The 19075-nt window shown below is 49.1% G+C and overlaps 8 protein-coding genes across 8 annotated transcripts; 5 read left to right on the top strand and 3 right to left on the bottom strand.

The window, feature by feature from the left end:
- Nucleotides 1-973: 973 nt before the first annotated feature.
- SETTUDRAFT_33699 (uncharacterized protein) lies at nucleotides 974-3031 on the top strand (the record flags this gene model as incomplete). Its single annotated transcript, XM_008030630.1, has 9 exons — nucleotides 974-1133; nucleotides 1217-1462; nucleotides 1514-1560; nucleotides 1624-1737; nucleotides 1792-1919; nucleotides 1990-2218; nucleotides 2266-2357; nucleotides 2407-2615; nucleotides 2694-3031. The coding sequence occupies 9 exons, from the start codon at nucleotides 974-976 to the stop codon at nucleotides 3029-3031; spliced, it is 1563 nt and encodes a 520-aa protein (XP_008028821.1).
- An 868-nt stretch (nucleotides 3032-3899) lies between these two features.
- Nucleotides 3900-5638, top strand: SETTUDRAFT_95258 (uncharacterized protein; the record flags this gene model as incomplete). Its single annotated transcript, XM_008030936.1, has 5 exons — nucleotides 3900-4691; nucleotides 4759-4832; nucleotides 4902-5142; nucleotides 5219-5385; nucleotides 5458-5638. Coding segments are annotated over 5 exons (1455 nt in total), but the record flags the coding sequence as incomplete, so codon positions are not given.
- A 135-nt stretch (nucleotides 5639-5773) lies between these two features.
- On the bottom strand, nucleotides 5774-6796 carry SETTUDRAFT_93804 (uncharacterized protein; the record flags this gene model as incomplete). Its single annotated transcript, XM_008030935.1, has 2 exons — nucleotides 5774-5891; nucleotides 5949-6796. The coding sequence occupies 2 exons, from the start codon at nucleotides 6794-6796 to the stop codon at nucleotides 5774-5776; spliced, it is 966 nt and encodes a 321-aa protein (XP_008029126.1).
- Nucleotides 6797-8070: 1274 nt separating this feature from the next.
- SETTUDRAFT_33696 (uncharacterized protein) lies at nucleotides 8071-9162 on the top strand (the record flags this gene model as incomplete). Its single annotated transcript, XM_008030629.1, has 1 exon — nucleotides 8071-9162. The coding sequence occupies one exon, from the start codon at nucleotides 8071-8073 to the stop codon at nucleotides 9160-9162; it is 1092 nt and encodes a 363-aa protein (XP_008028820.1).
- A 111-nt stretch (nucleotides 9163-9273) lies between these two features.
- Nucleotides 9274-10423, bottom strand: SETTUDRAFT_155933 (uncharacterized protein; the record flags this gene model as incomplete). The annotated part of the gene is made up of 3 exons (XM_008030934.1): nucleotides 9274-9578; nucleotides 9653-9692; nucleotides 9734-10423. 3 exons carry the CDS (start codon nucleotides 10421-10423, stop codon nucleotides 9274-9276), a joined length of 1035 nt encoding a protein of 344 aa, XP_008029125.1.
- A 467-nt stretch (nucleotides 10424-10890) lies between these two features.
- On the top strand, nucleotides 10891-13749 carry SETTUDRAFT_43199 (uncharacterized protein; the record flags this gene model as incomplete). The annotated part of the gene is made up of 2 exons (XM_008030677.1): nucleotides 10891-11046; nucleotides 11101-13749. 2 exons carry the CDS (start codon nucleotides 10891-10893, stop codon nucleotides 13747-13749), a joined length of 2805 nt encoding a protein of 934 aa, XP_008028868.1.
- A 234-nt stretch (nucleotides 13750-13983) lies between these two features.
- On the bottom strand, nucleotides 13984-15085 carry SETTUDRAFT_155931 (uncharacterized protein; the record flags this gene model as incomplete). Its single annotated transcript, XM_008030933.1, has 3 exons — nucleotides 13984-14775; nucleotides 14893-15003; nucleotides 15062-15085. 3 exons carry the CDS (start codon nucleotides 15083-15085, stop codon nucleotides 13984-13986), a joined length of 927 nt encoding a protein of 308 aa, XP_008029124.1.
- Nucleotides 15086-16265: 1180 nt separating this feature from the next.
- Nucleotides 16266-17963, top strand: SETTUDRAFT_43197 (uncharacterized protein; the record flags this gene model as incomplete). The annotated part of the gene is made up of 2 exons (XM_008030676.1): nucleotides 16266-17265; nucleotides 17332-17963. 2 exons carry the CDS (start codon nucleotides 16266-16268, stop codon nucleotides 17961-17963), a joined length of 1632 nt encoding a protein of 543 aa, XP_008028867.1.
- Between the last annotated feature and the right edge of the window lie 1112 nt (nucleotides 17964-19075).

The raw sequence follows: 19075 nt of genomic DNA, 5'->3' as shown, positions 1-19075 counted from the left end.
TCTGCTCGAGATCCAGGATCAAATTGAGCGTCTAGCGATCTAACTGACTAATAGCCCAGCTTGTAATCCTAATTAGCTCCAAGCTGAGGGGGTGTGTCAGATAAGCGGCAGAATCCGGGTGCGGACTCGAGCACCAGGATTCTGTGATCCTAGCCAATCAGAGTCAAGCGCCAAGCCCACCCTAGGTAGGGCCGATACATGAGACACAACTGATACCACTGGTGTCGCAGCGACAGCGCTCATAAGGCGGCGCTCCTGCGCGCCGCTGGCGAGGACAGAACAATCAATACAATCAATTTCTCCCATCAATTATCGCAGCTATTCATCACAGTGACTTAAGTCTATCCTTGATTAGAAAACACCTCACAGTCTAACAAGTTTATACTATAAACTATTACGCTAAGTTGGTAGTTCTTTAAAGTTCTTTAAAATTATAAGCTATATAAGTACTCTTAATATATTTGTTAATATTATAATATTTTCTCAAATATAATATTATACATAGTATTATAGTAGGCTATAAAGTAGTAGTAAGCATGCAGTAGAAAAATTTGCATCAAGCTAGTTATTTGCGTTGAGCTAGCTAGCGCCAACCTCTAGTTAGCGTGTGGCGCGAGTAGGGTTATACATAATTCTTAGGGACCGGTACGCCCGGGAGGATAACTCGGTAGTAAACCCCACGCTAGGCTTTTACAGGGGTATATGGGACCGAAGTTGGTTCACAGTCCTACGGATAGTCCCAGAGTCACCCAAAAATTTAGTGCTACAGTTGAGTTCGGTGGTATATGCCAAAAACAGAATCCGAAAGTTTGGCTTCTAGCGACTTTGCATACGGTTATGCGTCTGCGCCGTAACAGTGTAGCTCTGAAAAACGATCTACTCACACAGCTCGCTATTTCTTGCCTATACAGTAGAATTTACCACATCCCTATGTAACCCGAGCTTACAAGCCAGAACAAAGACAACCACCAAGATGGGTGTCTTAACGTCTATGGATGTCGACTTCTCAGAGTTGCTTCTATACGTCGTAGTGCCAATCATATTCCTCTTTGCTGCAGCATCCAGATTAAACAATGGCCATACGAGATCAGACATCCCGCATGCTCCACGCATTCCGTACAAATTACCCCTTGGTTAGTTAGCAGCGTTCAATTACTATTCACGTTGGCGTGAAAGCCGGACTTTACAGTGAAACTGATCAGCATGTGCCACATAGGACTGGATATGGCGTGGAAGCTCGTAAAACGATTGCATTCGAACACGTTTGTCGAGTACATCTGCGATGAAGTGCTCAATACTCCCGGTCGCACAGTCGAGATGAATCTGCTAGGCGGTGACATTTTTATTACTGATAGAGCGGAGAATATCAAAGCGATCCAAGCCGATCAGTTTGCCGACTTTGCCAAGGGACAGACGCCACACGATGTTTTTAGTAGTATCTTGGGGGACTCCGTCTTCACAAGTAAGTATGGTACCCGAAGTTGTGTAGCACAGTTGCTGATACTAGGATTAGCGGACGGGCCTTTGTGGAAGACGAGTAGAGAACAACTAGAGCCACATGTAGGTGACCCATTGTTCGTGCGGGCACATATTGAGTGATGGCTGATTTGCATAATACGAAAGGTCTCTCGTGTTCGTTCGGATGACATTCCTACAGCCGAGCGGCACATGCAAAAGCTTTTACGACTGATCAAAAACTCGCCTGAGAATGTCGATGTATACGATATGATCGATAGGGTACTGCTATCCTGAATCATCTTTCCGACATTCTTTGTTACTAACTATCTTCAGTTCCAACTCGACCTTGTAAGCGAAGTATTCCTCGGAGAATCCACGAATTCGCTTTCTGCAAACGAACAACCATTCCGCAAGGCCATGGAAGAGCTTCTGACGTTCAACACGAATCGTCTACTTTTCGGGTATGTGACACGTCCGCCAAAGTTTCACCCTGAAACTTGAGAAATATGTTACTAAGAGATGTTGCTATAGACGCCTTGCGAACCTGTTTCCCGACTGGCTTTTTGTTCCTGGAGCTTACCGTGATCTGACGCGCTATATCGACGACCTCATCGAAAAGACTTTGGCGCTGCCAATCAATAACCAATCTGATTCGAAGACGGAGAAGGAATACAATCTTGTGGAGGATCTCGTGGCCACGCACCCGAACGACCGATACTTTATCAGAGGTCAGCTTATAGCAGTATTGATGGCTTCCAAGGTATGTTATCGCTTGCAAATTGTAGATGGAAACTAATGACCAAGTAGGATCCAGGTGCTATCTTAGCCACATGGACGATATATCACTTGGCCCACGAACCAGCACTGTATAAAAAACTCCAGCAAGAGATTGAACAGCAGTGAGCAGAAACTCATATTGAGACGAAAACTAGACACGATACTAACCAGATTTACCACAAGCATTGGCATGCACACAATTCCCACAGTAGGCCAGCTCAGGAAACTAGACCTCCTAGCCAATACAGTGAAAGAGTCTATGAGAATGTACCATCCCCTCGGTCTCAACATTCGAGAGGCAAGGACAGATGCTGTTCTGCCTGTTGGAGGCGGTCCAGATGGAAAGGATCAGATATCCGTCTCCAAAGGACAAATTATAGGTATGAACTATCTAAATACACTATGAATACCTGGAAACTTGAAATTTCACAAGCAACTAACGCTGACCAACTATCTAGTCTACTCGGTCGCAGGTCTTCAGCGCAACAAAGCCACTGTAGGCCCAAATGCTGATGTTTGGGATCCTTCACGATGGGAAACCTGGTCGCCCAAGTACGGCGACTTTCTCCCCTTTAGTATCGGGCCACGCCAGTGCCCTGGCAGAGTCTTTGGTCGTTTCCAAATTCAGTATATCCTGGTTCGGATTCTCCAAGAGTTTGAGAGAATAGAGTGGTGTGGACTTGGTAGCAAAGGGGACAATGGCACGGATGAGATGAAGATCAAGGTTGAGCTTAACCTCAAGTGCGCAGAGCCGGTCATTTGTAAATTCATTCCACGCTGCAAGAATTCTGCTTAGAAAGACACTGCGGCGTGGTTTTACTGTGGATTAAAAAATGGCGGAGCCCCTATAGATAGAACGCATAACCTATTTTCATGAATAGGCACCCTAGGCAGCGTGCTACCGCTGTGAGTCCTGGGCTTCGCCCGTCCACATGCCCTACGGGAGGTTTTTAAATATGGACGCTAAATGCATACATCGCATCACATTACATCACTGTGGATTTGAAACACTTGCAAAAATTTGTGCTTTTGGATAATGAAGTGGTGATATCACATGAGCATACATATAACTGAGCCATGGGATAACTTCAGCTGCCTATCGTTCATATTCTAGTAGCATTCTACTATTGGTGTATAGCAGTCTTCTGGGCCATTAGAATATTAGTAAGAATGATGATATTGGAGATAATGATATGGAGCACCCTAACCCCCACCCATTTGCAAGTCTAGGCTTGAGTGGACCAGGTCATTTACTTCACCATCCGAGGAGTGCCGGAGGCCGAAGACCGATGGCCGATGCACTTCGGTGTTTGAGGTGGTATTGTCTGGTGATATGAGAAATAAGCTATATGACATACCCCTGCTAGTGGCCCACAGGCGGTTGCCACGGTTAGTAACGACTCAGCACTTCGGACTAATCTACAATGAGTCTGTGCTCGGACGGTCGCAATTTAACAAACCCGTTTCTTATGTACACCAAAAGAGCATTGGCCGAATTCTATTGTATGTGTGGGAGATTGATTCGGTACCAGGAAGGTCCATCTACAGGATGGGTGAATATCAAGAGCTCCTCTCATTGTGGGTGTTCATAAAAGCAACTCTATGTGTGATAATATTCTGAGTAAATAGCATGAAGAGTGTATCTCCACTAACCTGCAAAACAGGCTTTGGGACATACTCTATTGTCCGCTATATACAATGCTTATCTCAATCCACTTAAGAAAGTACCTGGATCTTTCTTGTGGTCTATATCACCCATCCCACTACTCTTCATGTCATGGTCTGACACGCCGCACAAAAAGATACTTGCATTACACCAGAAGTACGGCGGCGTCGTCCGCACAAGCCCTAATTCTGTGTCCTGTCTTCACGCAACAGCATGGAAAGAAGTATACGGGCACCGCAAACTTGGCCAGCTAGAGAACCTCAAACACCCAGGCTTCGTAGCTGAAGTCGCCGCAGGCATCATTGGGGCTGACACAGAGACTCATGCGCACCAGCGTCATCTACTAGCCCCGGCATTCTCTGCGCAGGGCATGCAGCGCCAGGAGCCTCTCATCCGCCACCACGTTGACCACCTCTTCAGATGCTTTGAGGAGCACCGCGTCGAGGGGCGATCGATTGATTTGTCCAAATGGTTCAACTTCTTCTCCTTCGACATCATTGGCGACCTTAGCTTTGGTGAGTCCTTTGGAAATATGGAGCGGGGAGAGTTTCACCCGTGGATTGCGACTATCTTAGATTTTTTTGTTGCACAGCATGACATGGCGCATTTCAGGCGAGCGTATCCAATGATAGAGGCAATGGTCGGCCCTATTGTGAAATTTCTTGCGGCAAAGATTATTACGAAGCATAATATGTTCATGCGTACTCAGGTCTCGAAGCGTCTAGCTTTGGAGCCAAGTCGACCAGACTTCATTGACGGTATGAAGCCTGACTATGCTCACGGAAAAGAAGTGAGTGAAATTACACCGCTCTTCTAGATTGGAGTTTTAGTAAAGAAACTAACAGCCTGGACAACAGGGTCTTTCTTTTGAAGCAATTTGCCATAATGCGAGCATCTTCGTTGTAGCAGGCTCCGAAACGACTGCACTTGCGTATGAAGACCCCTTTCTTTTGTCTATCTTCCTAAAAGCAGTCAAAGAACGAATCGTGATTTCAATCAGACTTTCTGGGGTAACATATCTACTTTGCACACACCCTGAGATACTTGCCAAGCTGAAAGAAGAAATCGACTCATCCTTCGACAGTGAAGAGAAGATCACACTTCTTAGTGCGCAGCGTCTCAAGTATCTCACAGCTGTCATAGATGAGACGCTACGTATCTATCCAGCTGCCGTAGGTTCTGTGCCGCGACTGATCCAGCCATATGGCGAGGATATTGGCGGGTATTTTCTTCCGGGAGGAGTAAGTACCTAAAGCAATCTCATGTGTCATCCTACCAGAACCCGGACGCCTTGCTGATTGCTGTGCACAGCCACAGACTGTTGTAGATATTTGGCATTGGTCAATGTATCATAACCCGGCCAACTTCACCCATCCAGAGGTCTTCGCTCCCGAGCGTTGGCTTGGAGATCCTCTCTTCAAAGATGATAAGAAAGTAGCATTCCAACCATTCTCGACAGGAAAACGTAGTTGCATCGGCCAGAAGTAAGCCACCCTTTATCATTTCCTCTTCACAAACAACTCGAAAGTTTCCACTGACTGCGAATCCATTTCTAGTTTAGCAAACTCTGAGATCAAGCAAATAATGGCCCGGCTAGTGTGGAAGTATAATTTTGAACTTGTAGATCGCGAGTGGCTCGAGAAACCATGGCTTGATCAGCCCGTGCGCGCTTCTTACGTGCACCCGCCTTTGAATGTTAAACTTAGTCTCAGACCAGAGAAATCGGAGTCGGAATAGGAACCTCGCGACTATGTGCTGGAAGTCAGGTGTTATAAGAATCCAAGTCAAGCATAAAATATCAGGATGTCAAGTTTCAATGCTTGCTTGGCTTTGACAATAGCATGATTGGGCAACTTGATTGTAACGGCTTGACTACAGATTCTGCATTAATGCGCTTGAGACATTCCCGGATTTCAACATCTCTCTCGTTTCGCTCAAGACTTTCTCCTCCAAATTCTGCCCACGCTTTGTATACATCACAACCGGATATCTAGCACACTGTCAGCAAAACAATCGGTCCAAGCGGATTCTGGTTTATAGCACTTACGGGCGGACTCCCCAATCGCTCAAGAAGCCTCCATGGCTTTCACAACGTGCAGCCACCACTGCATGAATGTATGTGCTGGCACCGTCCGCCACGCTTCTACCAAATAAAGCAAAGTAAGCTGAGCACACATATCTTAATACAGCATTTGTATTCAGGGTACGCCAAATTTCGGTATCCCCAACCAGCCCCGGACAAACTGTGTTGACAATCACCTCATCGGGGCTGACCAGTGCTGCCAATCTTCTCACAACAACCATCTGCAGCAACTTCTCGCGTGCATACCACTTGGTAAAGTCATACGTTTCGTCAAACTGCGGTAAAATGGGTTTCCGGTGATCGAAATCGGCAAAGTATGCAGCTGTCGACGTGACTACCGTTAGCCTAGCCGGCTCTCCAGCTATGCCTCCTTTTGCTTTCAATAGCGGCAGGAGAAGCACGGCTAGCATGATGGTGGAGAGGTAGTTGACTTGGAAGGTCTGTTCCTTTCCGGTCTTTGCCGAGACAACGTAGTCCTTGTTCTGCACGCCGGCGTTGAGAATGGCCATGTCAATTCTGCCTAGTGTCTCGCATCTAGCGACGAATGCCGAGACTGACTCGGGATTGTCCATGTCCAGAATCCATACTTCGATTTGAGTGTTTGGAAATTCACTGCGGAGGGTTCCGGCTGCCATGTCGCCTTTAGCTTGGGATCGTACAGCCAGAATGACCCGAGAGAGGCCTAGCTGTAGGAGTTGTCGTGCTGCTTCGAATCCTAGGCCAGTGTTTGAGCCGGTGATAATGGCCGTTTGTCCGTCAAGTTTGACATGTGGTCCGATTGGAGGAGGGTGCATGAATAGTTGACGGTACATGAAACCAATACCGCTTTGGAAGGTGAGGCGGCTGAGTATCTGGTCCCACAAAGACATGTTGATTGTGTGGTGTTGCACTTCCGTGATGTTGCATCGGCCGAGTATTTTACACTTTCAGTGCTTTAGTCGTAGACATGGCCCGGGTACAGAGGTCTCCGAAATCCGAATGTCGCTGAATCGCGGTTGCGTTATAGTCACCTGCGCCTTTAACAAATGTTGGGGACCCTAGTTAGTGCAGCTGTAGAGATTCAGTACAAAAAGTGGAGCTTCGACAGCGCTGCTAGTGGCTGCAACACTCACTGATGGTTTGAAACACGCCGTATCGATCGATGAGCGGACAATTATCTAATGATAAGTAGGGTTCGTTCAATTGTGTTGCTGATATTATATGGTCCCGGCCCGAACACAATGCCACCAAAACTGTAAAAATTCGGCACTATGTCGGACATCTCTGTACTTAGCACCTCTACTGGATTTGGTGTTGGCACGTCATTCGAAAACGGGCACTAGTGCGTTACCGTGGCGATAACAAAACTCACTCAACATGTCCAGAATGGGGTTCAAAAATTAAGAATATATGTGGAGAATGCTTAGACTTAGGACCTGGATATCCTAGCCCGAATTCTGACTCTACCCTTATGCCGAACACTATAGGGATGTGTTTTTGTCAAAGTGTTTGCTGAATTTGGTTAGCGCCACGGGCGGGTCTCCCCCATGTTCGGCCAACCCGCGCTCTCCTACATGTACATATGCATGGAATAGCTGGGGTTCTACGGAGGTGGCTTTCAAAAGTTCTTGCTAACAGGGGTTCCTTAATTACCGCCGAAAATACCGCCTAAGACTATAAATCATAAGTACTAAGTTTGTAAATAGAAGCCCTTACTTAATAGAATAGTTTAGAAAATGTATTAGCTGTTAAAGAATACACTTATAGTAATATGCTAACACTATCAAGATATATTATCTACACGCTAAAATGATAATAGAAAGTGTATTAAGAGAATTTGGTCCGATAGATCCGCGCCTGAGCAAGAACTTTTGACAGTCACCTCCGTACATATAACATCGCTCCTTGCTAGTGACCCACATGCGCCTTATATGCCTGCGACCATATCAGGATCCGGAACGCGGCGGAATCATGGCCTAGATACTCAAGTGAGGTACCTTTGGTGTCGGCATGCAACTCACTTTGTATCACTCGAACTTCAGTTTCTGAGTCTATCAGTATCCTAGTACTCATTTCTATCTCCTGTCACCAGACCATTGGCAAATTCATGCCTGTACTCGTGGATATCCCTCTCCAAGGACTAGCCCTTCTTGCAAGGTGTGCATTCGAGCCAATAGTTACCGGTCCTCTTTTTGGCTTGCTGCTGTACACCCCAGGAAAGGCATGGGAAAATGCCTCGGAAGCAACCTCTTTCTCAACCGTTGTTGATATTCGCAACCTGATACGTACTCTGGGTATTTTAGTTGCCGTGGGTGTTATTAGAAAGACAAATGCACTTCTGAATGCATGGGCCACGAACAGCTGGCAAATACAGGCAGGCCATGGTTGGAACTGGTCCTCTGAAATCGCAGTCGTCACCGGAGGATGTAGTGGGATCGGGAAAGCCATTGCAGAGGCTCTCGCTTCGCACAGAATCCGCGTAGCAGTGTTGGACGTGCAAGACGCACCCGAGACATTCAAGTCAAACGAGCTGCTCACATACTTCCGCTGCGACATCTCCAACCCCATAGCAATAGCAGAAACATCCGATAAGATCCGAAAAGACTTGGGACATCCTTCAATTCTCGTCAACAATGCCGCCATCTCGGGCTCTCACACAATTTTGAAGACCCCAGACGAGTTCCTCAGCCGCATTTTCAACACAAACATCCTCTCGCACTGGCGTCTAGTTCAGCAGTTTGTTCCGGACATGGTGGCGAAGAACAAAGGCCACATTGTCACAGTAGCAAGCGTTAATTCGTTCCTGACCAACTCGGCTAATGCGGACTACGTAGCAACTAAAGCTGCAGCGCTCGCATTCCATGAGGGTCTCACGAGTGAATTGAAGATTTGGTATAAGACGCCGGGCATCAAGACCACGATTGTGCATCCAAGTTATGTGCGCACACCGTTGATTGAGGAGGGGATATTGAAGAGTGGCCAAGACCCGAAGATTCTTGAGACCATGTTGAGGCCGGAGGAGGTGGCGGAAATCATTGCCAGACAGGTTCTTAGTAGGCGTGGTGCTCAGCTTTTCATTCCTGGTTTTGCGGCGCCAATCTCGTGGTTGAAGGGGTTCCCAAATTGGGCCCAGGAGCTGGTTAGGGATGCGTTTGGCAAAACAAGTGCTGTCACTAGCGGTTCGACAGTTAGCCACTAGATTTTGTTATGTCGAGACCAGAGACGGAACGACCAGAGCATGTCTGAACTCGTACAGTAAGAATTCCAATTGCATACTTGATGGGCAGGAGCCTGACATACTATGGTATAACTAAATCGGCACCATCTCAACCACAGCCGACTCTGTCTTTTCATGCTTCGCTACTGACGCAATCTTAAGCCCTGCCTTCGCCGCAAGCTCAGCAAATGCCTTCTCGCTGCGCACCTTTCCGCCAATGTTCAAGATGAACATGTCAACGCTGCTAGTGTAGACACTCGGCTTCTCAGGGCGCAGGTACTCTGCAATCAACACGCGCGAGTCCTCTGTGCAGGCTGCGCGCACATTCTTCAAAATCTGAAGGGCTTTGTGGTCAGACCAGTCGTTCAGGACTCGGCGTATGTAATACACAAGAGCTCCTGGAGAGGTTGGTCAGTTTACTTCTTGACGTAAAAATTATGCATCCTGAAAAGGGAAGGACTCGATTTCGTACCTTTGGTGGGTTGCTCTCCGAAAATGCTGTGCTCAACCTTCTTCACCGGACTCAAAGAGCAGAATCCTTGTGCTCTTTCACCGCCTCGGCAATGACGTGCGGTTGATCCTGCAAAACACACCTGGCTGCAGGGATCGTGGGGGTCTCCTCTAAAATATCCTTCAACGCCTGACCCTTTCCCCCAGCAACATCGACAATAAGTGCCCTCCCCTCACTAGCATCCCTGGCGGCATATGCAGCCACCCAGCTAAAATCATAGACCCCTGTGACAGGGATGTCGCCATCGATAGCCATGGCGCCATTCATCCTGGTCGCCAGTCCGGGGATTGCCGCCATGATCTCGTATGCCGTCTTATCAGGCATGCCTAGGGCAAATCCGCCCGGCGAGCGATTCGACCTAGGCGGCTCGGCAAGTCCATTAGCCGCAAAGTAATCCGTCCACCGTGTTGTCGGTCCCATGAAGAAGTCGAAGAGGTAAGTGTAAAATTGCGCAACGCGGGGGTCCGTGAAGGCCTTTGATGCAGGTGTATGTGCCACGTGACCGGGTGCCGGGGACGTTAGCACGCCGACGGCGAGGAGGAAGGCTGCAAAGCGCTCGATGAGTTTGTACTCTACGCTGAGTTTCGCTGTGAGGTCCTCAAGGGAGATTCCTTCGTCTGGGATGGCGTTGAAAATGCCATGCTCCACGAAGACACGCATTACACCCATCTCAGCCATGGAGGCAAAGTATTTGCCAATTGGCGTCTCCGCTAAAGAGAATTCCTCAGCCATATTTGGTGCCAGATAGTGTTAGATTGAGATTTTAAGGAGAATACAACATGTGCATGCTAGAAGCGACTGGTGCCAGGCAGCCTATATATTCGTGAGACGCATTATTGCTGAACCTTGGAAGCATTTTGGGGGTCTGTGTACGATGCGAAGACCAAAGAAAAAGGCCCGACATGTGCGGAAGAGCGCGGGATCTGGCATATAGATAGGAAATGTGGTTATAGCGAAGTAGAGTTATTAAAGTTAGTCGAGTTAGTGTAGTTGAGTGGAGTCAGTGGGGGTTAGCAGGGCGGAACGCAAGACCGCTGCCCGGCGGCGGCATCTAAGTAGTGATTAGCGCGGAAGCGACGCGTCGACGCGTCTCAGCTAATCAACGGAGAGCGCGTCCAATCATCGTCAACTCCACATTTCTCCTCGTTCGGTCTCCCACGCATACCGCATTGCTGCATCCTCTCGCTGCACAGCTAACCATGGCGTCCCGACCAGAGATCAAGGAGGAAGATGAGTCGGGTTTCTGCAAGTTCTTCCGCAATCTGGCGGATAAGGACAATGAGACTGTGCGCATATTCGACCGCGGCGACTACTACAGTGCCCACGGCGAAGATGCAAAGTTTATTGCAAACACAGTGAGTACGAGCGAAGCATATTGTGCTGTAATCGAGGAATTGACACTTCTCTAGGTCTACAAAACCACGGCCGTAATCCGCAAGCTGGGACGAGAACCAGGCCTTGAATCCGTCACCATGACCGTCACCGTGTTTCGCAACTTCCTCCGCGACGCTCTATTCAGACTCAGTAAACGCATTGAAATATGGCAGTCAACAGGCAAGCGTATGGATTGGAAGGTGGTCAAACAGGCTTCTCCTGGCAACCTGCAGGATCTCGAGGAAGAGCTGGGTGGCCAAATGGAGAGTGCTCCCATAATACTGGCGGTCAAGGTGTCGGCCAAGGCATCAGAAGCGCGGAATGTGGGCGTCTGCTTTGCCGATGCAAGTGTACGAGAGCTAGGAGTATCCGAGTTCCTTGACAACGACCTCTATTCCAACTTCGAATCGCTGCTCATACAACTGGGGGTCAAGGAGTGCTTGATACAGGTCGACTCAACCAAGAAAGATGTTGAGCTCAACAAGCTGCGAACCATTGCTGACAACTGCGGATGCGCTGTGGCAGAGCGAGCAGCGTCTGACTTTAGCACAAAGGACATCGAACAGGACTTGCCGCGGTTACTCAAAGATGATCGCGCCGCTGGTTCGCTGCCCTTGACCGACTTGAAGCTAGCTATGGGCTCAGCTGCGTGTCTGATTCGGTACCTGGGCGTCATGTCTGATTCGTCAAATTTCGGACAATATCAGCTCTACCAACACGACTTGTCACAATACATGAAGCTCGATGCGGCAGCGCTCAAAGCACTCAATCTCATGCCTGGACCACGGGATGGCGCCAAGAACATGAGCTTGTATGGATTACTCAATCACTGCAAGACACCGACAGGCAGTCGCCTCTTAGCGCAATGGCTCAAGCAGCCGCTGATGAACATTGGAGAGATTGAGCGGCGGCAGCAGCTGGTCGAAGCTTTTGTCAACGACACCGAGTTGAGGCAAACCATGCAAGAAGAGCACCTACGCTCAATACCGGATCTATATCGGCTAGCAAAGAAGTTCCAACGCAAGGCTGCAAATCTTGAGGATGTTGTGCGGGCATATCAAGTTGTCATCCGGTTACCAGGCTTTCTCAGCTCGCTCGAGGCAGTCATTGACGAACAATACAAGGAGCCACTGGATGCAGAGTACACGGGTAAGCTTCGTCAATACACGACAGCATTCGCGGGTTTGCAAGACATGGTAGAGACTACGGTTGATCTAGAGGCTCTCGACAACCATGAGTTCATCATCAAGCCCGAATTCGATGAGTCGCTCAAAACGATTCGCAAGCGCCTGGATAAGCTCAAGCGCGACATGGAGTCTGAACACATGCGTGTGGGCGATGACCTTAACCAAGATACCGAGAAGAAGCTTTTCCTGGAAAACCACAAGGTCCACGGCTGGTGCTTCCGTCTTACGCGCAACGAAGCAGGATGCATTCGACAAAAGAAGCAATACCAAGAAATCTCTACACAGAAGAATGGTGTCTACTTCACCACGTCTTCTCTACAAGAAAAGCGTAGAGAGTTTGATCAGCTGTCTGAAAACTACAACCGCACACAATCAGGCCTAGTTAACGAAGTTGTCTCGGTAGCTTCGTCCTATGTCCCTGTCATTGAGAAGCTCGCCGCTGTCCTCGCGCACCTAGACGTTATTGTCGCATTTGCCCACGTCTCTGTCCACGCACCAACCTCGTACACACGGCCAAAGATGCACCCACGGGGCACAGGCGATACAGTCCTCAAAGAAGCTCGACATCCGTGCATGGAAATGCAAGACGACATATCCTTCATCACAAACGACGTGTCATTGGTGCGTGACAAGAGCGAGTTCCTCATCATCACGGGACCCAACATGGGCGGAAAGTCGACCTACATCCGCCAAATCGGTGTCATTGCCCTGATGGCGCAAATCGGCAGCTTTGTCCCTTGCTCAGAAGCCGAGCTTACAATCTTCGACTGCATACTCGCGCGTGTGGGCGCCAGCGACAGCCAAATCAAAGGCGTGTCGACCTTCATGGCCGAAATGCTCGAAACAGCAAACATATTGAAGTCTGCTACCAAGGAGTCGCTGATCATTATCGACGAGCTGGGTCGCGGAACAAGTACGTATGACGGATTTGGATTGGCGTGGGCCATTTCAGAATACATTATCAAGGAGATTGGCGCATTCGCCCTTTTTGCAACGCACTTCCACGAATTGACTGCGCTCGTCGACACCTACCCGCAAGTTCAGAATTTGCACGTGGTTGCGCACATTTCTGAGGGTAGTAACGCCACAGGGGCGGACGAAGATGGAGATGTCAATATGGATAGCGTGGCATCCGTCCAAAAGAAACGCGAAGTCACACTGCTCTACAAGGTTGAGCCGGGCTTCTCAGATCAGTCCTTTGGTATTCACGTCGCCGAGCTGGTCCGCTTCCCGCAAAAAGTTATCAACATGGCAAAGCGCAAAGCCGACGAGCTTGAGGACTTCTCCGGCAAGCATGAAGAGGGGTTCGTGCAGGCGAGCAAAGAAGAAGTCGAGGATGGGAGTCGTATGCTCAAAGAGGTGCTGGCAGAGTGGAAGAAGGAGACAGAAAGTAAGGGGTTGACCAAGAAGCAGCAGGTGGAGAGGATGAGGGAGTTGGTGAAGGGGAACGAAAAGTTGATGGCGAATGGGTTCTTCAAAAGCATTCAAGCCCTTTAAGCCCTTGTTGACGACAGGCTGAGTGTCTACTGATTAGTAAAGCGATCGAATTAGCAAAATACCAATTAATGAATGCAACAAAACGGCACTTTCTTACTGGCTGTGAATTATTCATTGGTTCGTTGTCGTGAGGCCATATCTTTATGTCAAGGTCACGCCACCACAGTATGTCCAATTGTAACCATGTCACAAGATGCGAAATCCACGCAAAACGTGCCATCGTTACCCTACAGCTTACCTCTTGAGCTCTGCAAACCGCCTCGAAAGCTCATCAACGTCTGGTATTTTGCCCAAACCATCCTCTTTCTTGGCTGGCTTCTTGGCGCTCGCATCACTCTTTGCAATTTTCGCCGCCGCACTGCCCGGCAGCTTTAACCTCGGTGCAACATTATCTGTGCTGGGACTTGGAGGGACGACTCTTAGCGGGCTTTGTGGGCCGAGCTTCTTTGGTGTTGTAGCATTGGCTAGGGCCTCTCGCTCTTCCGCCTTCTTGCTTTTGCTGGGGTCGGCGTCGTCGGCTGTCAAGGGCTCTTCCAACTCTGCTACGCCACCTGAGGGCTCGTCGTCATCGTCGTCGGCCTCGTCTTCGCTCTTGGATGTACCATATGGTACGCCATAGAACCTCGCAATCTCTGTCATGTATGCTTCGACCAACTCGGGCTTGGGTGTTTCGACTCTCAATTTCTTCACCACTCGCTCCGCGACGCCTTCTCCCTCCATACTCGCAACGGCCACATCTTTGCCAAACTTGTCTACCAGCAGCGCTCGTACAGTCTGTAGCTCTTTAATCTCTGTGCGCGGGGCGGCGTATATTATGCTGCGCACGGCTTCTTCTAGCGCGGGGTCGAGCAGCGTTGACGAAGAGGCGGCGGTGGTGGTATTTGAAGACGATACTTGGGATTCGAGGAGTTGGGAGCGCGCAAGAAGAAGTTCGCAATAGAGTTCGAGAATCTCATGCAGCTCGGTGGTGATGTCGGTCCGGATGATGTTCTCGACGCGTATTCTCGCAGATTGCACTTTACCGCTCTAAAGTCGAGCTAGTCAGTGGATGTTGGTAGGGTAGTGTTGGGCGCCGAGTGCACGCGGTTGCCTTGCGCAGCAATCTGCGCCCAAGGTGATGGGGCGAGGTGATGTTTTACGCACCTCGATGAGTTGAGCCATTTCTCTCCTCTGTTGCTTGACCTTTGCGCTATCTTTCTGCTGTACCATGCGCAGTCGCGATATCGACAGCTTGAGCTGTACCTTGAGCTTAGCCTGCCCCTCATTAGCTTTGTGGCGCCATTGTTACTCTAGGCATGTCGCAGAAACATACGACTAACGAGTTAGAAGGCGCCATCTTTGAGTTCGAAAACAGGAATCAGAAACGACCTTCTATCTACGATGTGGATTGCGTAGGGTGTGGTGGCGCCTGGTGTAGGTCGGGATCTCAAACCGGCCTGGAAAGCTGGAGGATGCAGCCCGTGATGTCTTGGTGGGGTCGGGGCTAAGCCTGCGCCTCCTGTGGCTCGATGTAATCACCGCCCTCATTACTAACCACAACCCCAACTTTTGTAACGTCGCCTTGGTACAGAACTGGGCCACGTTGGACGACGGAATATACAGTTCTCATATTTGCCTTCCATAATGCATAGGATATGCAGTCCAAGTAAGCTGAAAGTCAAAAGCTTGCGCATCGCTGCCAGCGGTCTGAGAGTTAGGATCACTCTTCAAATACGTCAAGAAATGGTAACTCGTACATCAGAGAGATTCGGTCCGTTACACAATCAGCTCCTCCGAGGGTAGTCAAACTACCGGCTGATACTAAGACGGCACTTCGGTAATTAGTGCTCGAAGTGGACCGTCCTGCTTACTGTACACACCAATGGTGTCCAAACTGCTGGTGGGCGAAGGCAAAGAGTTTTCAGGTTGCCCGTACTTGCGCCGAGAGAAGCTCCAGCGTGGAGGAAGCCCGTGTATCGGAGGCTTACTCCAGGCAAGACCCAGCGTAACTTTCCCTGGTTACTGGCCTCACCGCTGGGAATGCCTGCACAGACAATATCGGATACCCTGCAAACGTCCCAAACGGGTGTCATTTTGACTGAGGTGGCATGACACTGAGTCGGCGGTGGAGACCGAAGAGTAAGGAAACCCTCATGCCCTTGCATAGTCTAACGAGAAGGATGGCGGATTGTTGTCGATTATAAAATGGGTAAAGAGATAACACTTACCCTTAGCCTATGTTGGCTAGTCGGTTACTATACAGCGTACTTAACTCGTGGGGCTTCTTGGCGTCACGTATGCCAGAAGCTTGGGGCAACAAGCCAATCCTTTTAAGAGCATACGTGAGTAAGGAAAACGACCGCCCACCAGTATCTAATGCAACTCCTCTGCGGCGCAGCCACTCCCCTGCCTAGTTATACGTGCGAAAGAATATGAGTGATCCTTTGCTAGTATATATACCATGGACTACAGTCAGCAAAGCCCTCTGGCATTCCAAAACTATTCTGTGAAAAACAAATTGTCCTCGAGCCGGCAGCATGGCCACAGATCTCGTCTACCCAGTCTGTCAATCTTTGACTGAAAAATCTTTTGCTTCTGATATCGAAAAGCTGTCCTTGAAATTTCCGACCACCACGCCGTCTAGCTCCTTCACAGTGAACACAGAAACTGCCACCAATGGGACCAAGAAATCAAAAATTCACACGCTCATTCTCGATCTCGGCGATGTGCTCTTCCATTGGACCGGCAAAGATCTCCAGGCCCTCTCCCCTCAAGATTTTCGCGCGGTAATTCTTTCTTCTACATGGACCGAGCTCGAATGCGGTAAAGTTAGCGAGGACAAAGCCATTGAGAGCATTGGTAAAGAGCTTTCCCTAGACCCAAATGCGATTAAGCAGGCACTTGCGCAATGTCGGGGTACAGTACGCGTGGACCAAGAGCTCCTCGACCAGCTTGTAGAGCTCAAGAAGGAGATGAATGGACACCTCAAAGTCTACTCAATGACCAACAGCAGCAAAGACGACTTTGCACTTCTCAAGGCCACACTTTCCGACTGGAGTCTGTTTGATGGAGAGTTCACATCGTATGAAGCGGGTCTATCGAAACCAGAACTGGGGTACTACAAGCACGTTATCGACAGGATCGGCCTGAGGGATCCCTCATCAGCTATCTTCGTCGATGACAAGGAAGTCAACGTCAACGCGGCAAGCTCTTTCGGCCTCCAAGGCATGGTGTTCAGATCGCCGGCATCTCTCATACGCCAACTACGAAATCGGCTCTCTGATCCCGTAACACGAGCACGACAGTACATGATGCAGAATGCACACAACCACATCTCATGTATCGAAAATGGCCCAGAGTTCCGCGATGCATTTTCGCAGTTTCTCATTCATTGGGAGCTGAAGGAAGCACAGTATCTCAGTTTGTCTCCTCCTGGCGCTTCCAAAGCCGAAATCAAAGCCGTTATCGAACAGGCTTCCGCCGAGGCCAAAACATGGAACTATTTCATCGGTGACCCCGTGGGTACAACAAAAACCTGTAAGCAGCCCAGCCTCTCTGCATTGAAGAAAAGACATGGCCAACTTACTAACTTCAAACGTCTAGTCCCCGACGACATCGACGATACAGCAACCGCACTGCTTGCATTCTCGCCACCAGCCGCATCTGCCAACAAAGTTCTAGACAAGATAGCAGCGAGCCGACATCCCAGAGACAATCTCGCGTTGAATTACTTCTGCGACGGCCGGCATCGCGTGTGCCCATATGTCATTACAAACGTCGTCCGTGCCTTCTACCACTACAACCGTGGCGCAGACGTCAAGCCGGAGTTTGAGCACGTCCGCCGCATTCTGCTGAACCGCGGCTATGTCGATGGGGCAGAAGCATATACCTCTGCCGACGTCTTTCTCTACTTCCTATCCTGCCTTGTCGATGCAAATCCCACCGCGCCGGAGATCCAGTCCCTCCGCAAGCCAATGGCTGCTGCGCTTCGCGAGCGCGTGGGGCGTCGTGAAGATTCTGTTTCAACTACCGCACGGGTGTTGGCATGCCAGAAACTAGGTGTGTGGGCCCAGTCGGATGTACAGTACCTCAAGGAGTTACAAGAGAGCGACGGTGGTTGGGAAATTGGATGGGTGTGCAGATATGGTAGGAGTAGGAAGAGGATTGGAAGTCGGGGTGTGCCTACGGCGTGGGCTATCAAGGCGCTTGAATTTGAAGCACAGCATCAGAAGTAAAGGAATTTGAGATTGGACAGGCTCCAAGCTCTACTGTAGGTGGTCAGTGCTTGCAACTGTTCAGCGGATGCAACACCCCACCAAAATTGGTGCTCCACCAAAGATGAGGCTATAGAGCCCTATACAAAAGCTATTATCACGAGATTTTCTGGTGGAGTATTGAGCAAGTAGTAATATATATTTCCGTCTATATATATTTCGCTAGTAACTTTATATTGCGGCCGCGGGTGGTGGTTTTGGTAGAGGGCTTGGCGGGCGGTGGTGCAACTCCATTACCACTCTCGCAGCCTACCACACGACGACGTTTTGCTGTTTTTATATTCTGCAATAATAAAGCTTTTTATTTAGGTATACTTTACTTATTACGAGATTTTTTTCATTATTATAGTAAGCTAATTTTGTTCTTTTTAGGCGCGCGCGGTAGTAAGTTATATAGCCTTAGCCTCCTATTCCTTCTTATAGGTAACTTTTGCAATTTCCTACGCTTATTTTGCCTTTATAGCTATTTATTTTTTATACTAAGTAGTAGCTTCTGTAACGGGCTGAACGCCCTTCGCCTCCCATACTCGTCTACGACCTCGTTTACTCCACCTGCCCGGCCCGATTGTTACCCTAGCAACCAGCATTGTATATAGATAGCTACGTAGCCGAGAGCTTAGCTCTCTATCGAATACAATCTTGTTACCTTGGCCTGTCCGATCGTGCTCCCGAGCTTAAGACTACCCTCCGGGGTCGAGCCCCTTACAGCTTCTTATATCTCTTTTCTCTCTTTTTTTTTTAAAGTTTTTCTACTTCTTCTTTTTAGTGTTATATAGCCTAACGCGCTTAAGCTTCCTATACCGCCTAAGGGCTCTACATGTAACGGGCTGAACGCCCTTTAGATAGCTCCTCGATGGAATCTCGGTCAAGCAGCAGACGCCAGGTCTTACTCTGCAACCCGGCATCTGTGCGAGGCCTGAGCGGCGCCCAGACGACGCGCTCAGACACTCGGTGCAACCTTTCTCCGACAAGTAAATAAACACCACGCAAGTAGACTCTATAGCTCTCTATCGAATACAACCTCTTGTATACCTCGCGATTGCTCCCTAGAGCGCAGCCCCTTACATTATCTT

This window comes from Exserohilum turcica (genome assembly GCF_000359705.1).
Source record: "Exserohilum turcica Et28A unplaced genomic scaffold SETTUscaffold_5, whole genome shotgun sequence".
Classification (NCBI taxonomy): domain Eukaryota; kingdom Fungi; phylum Ascomycota; class Dothideomycetes; order Pleosporales; family Pleosporaceae; genus Exserohilum; species Exserohilum turcicum.
The sequence above is the reverse complement of the archived record's forward strand: the minus strand, read 5'-3'. Positions and strand labels throughout refer to the sequence as shown.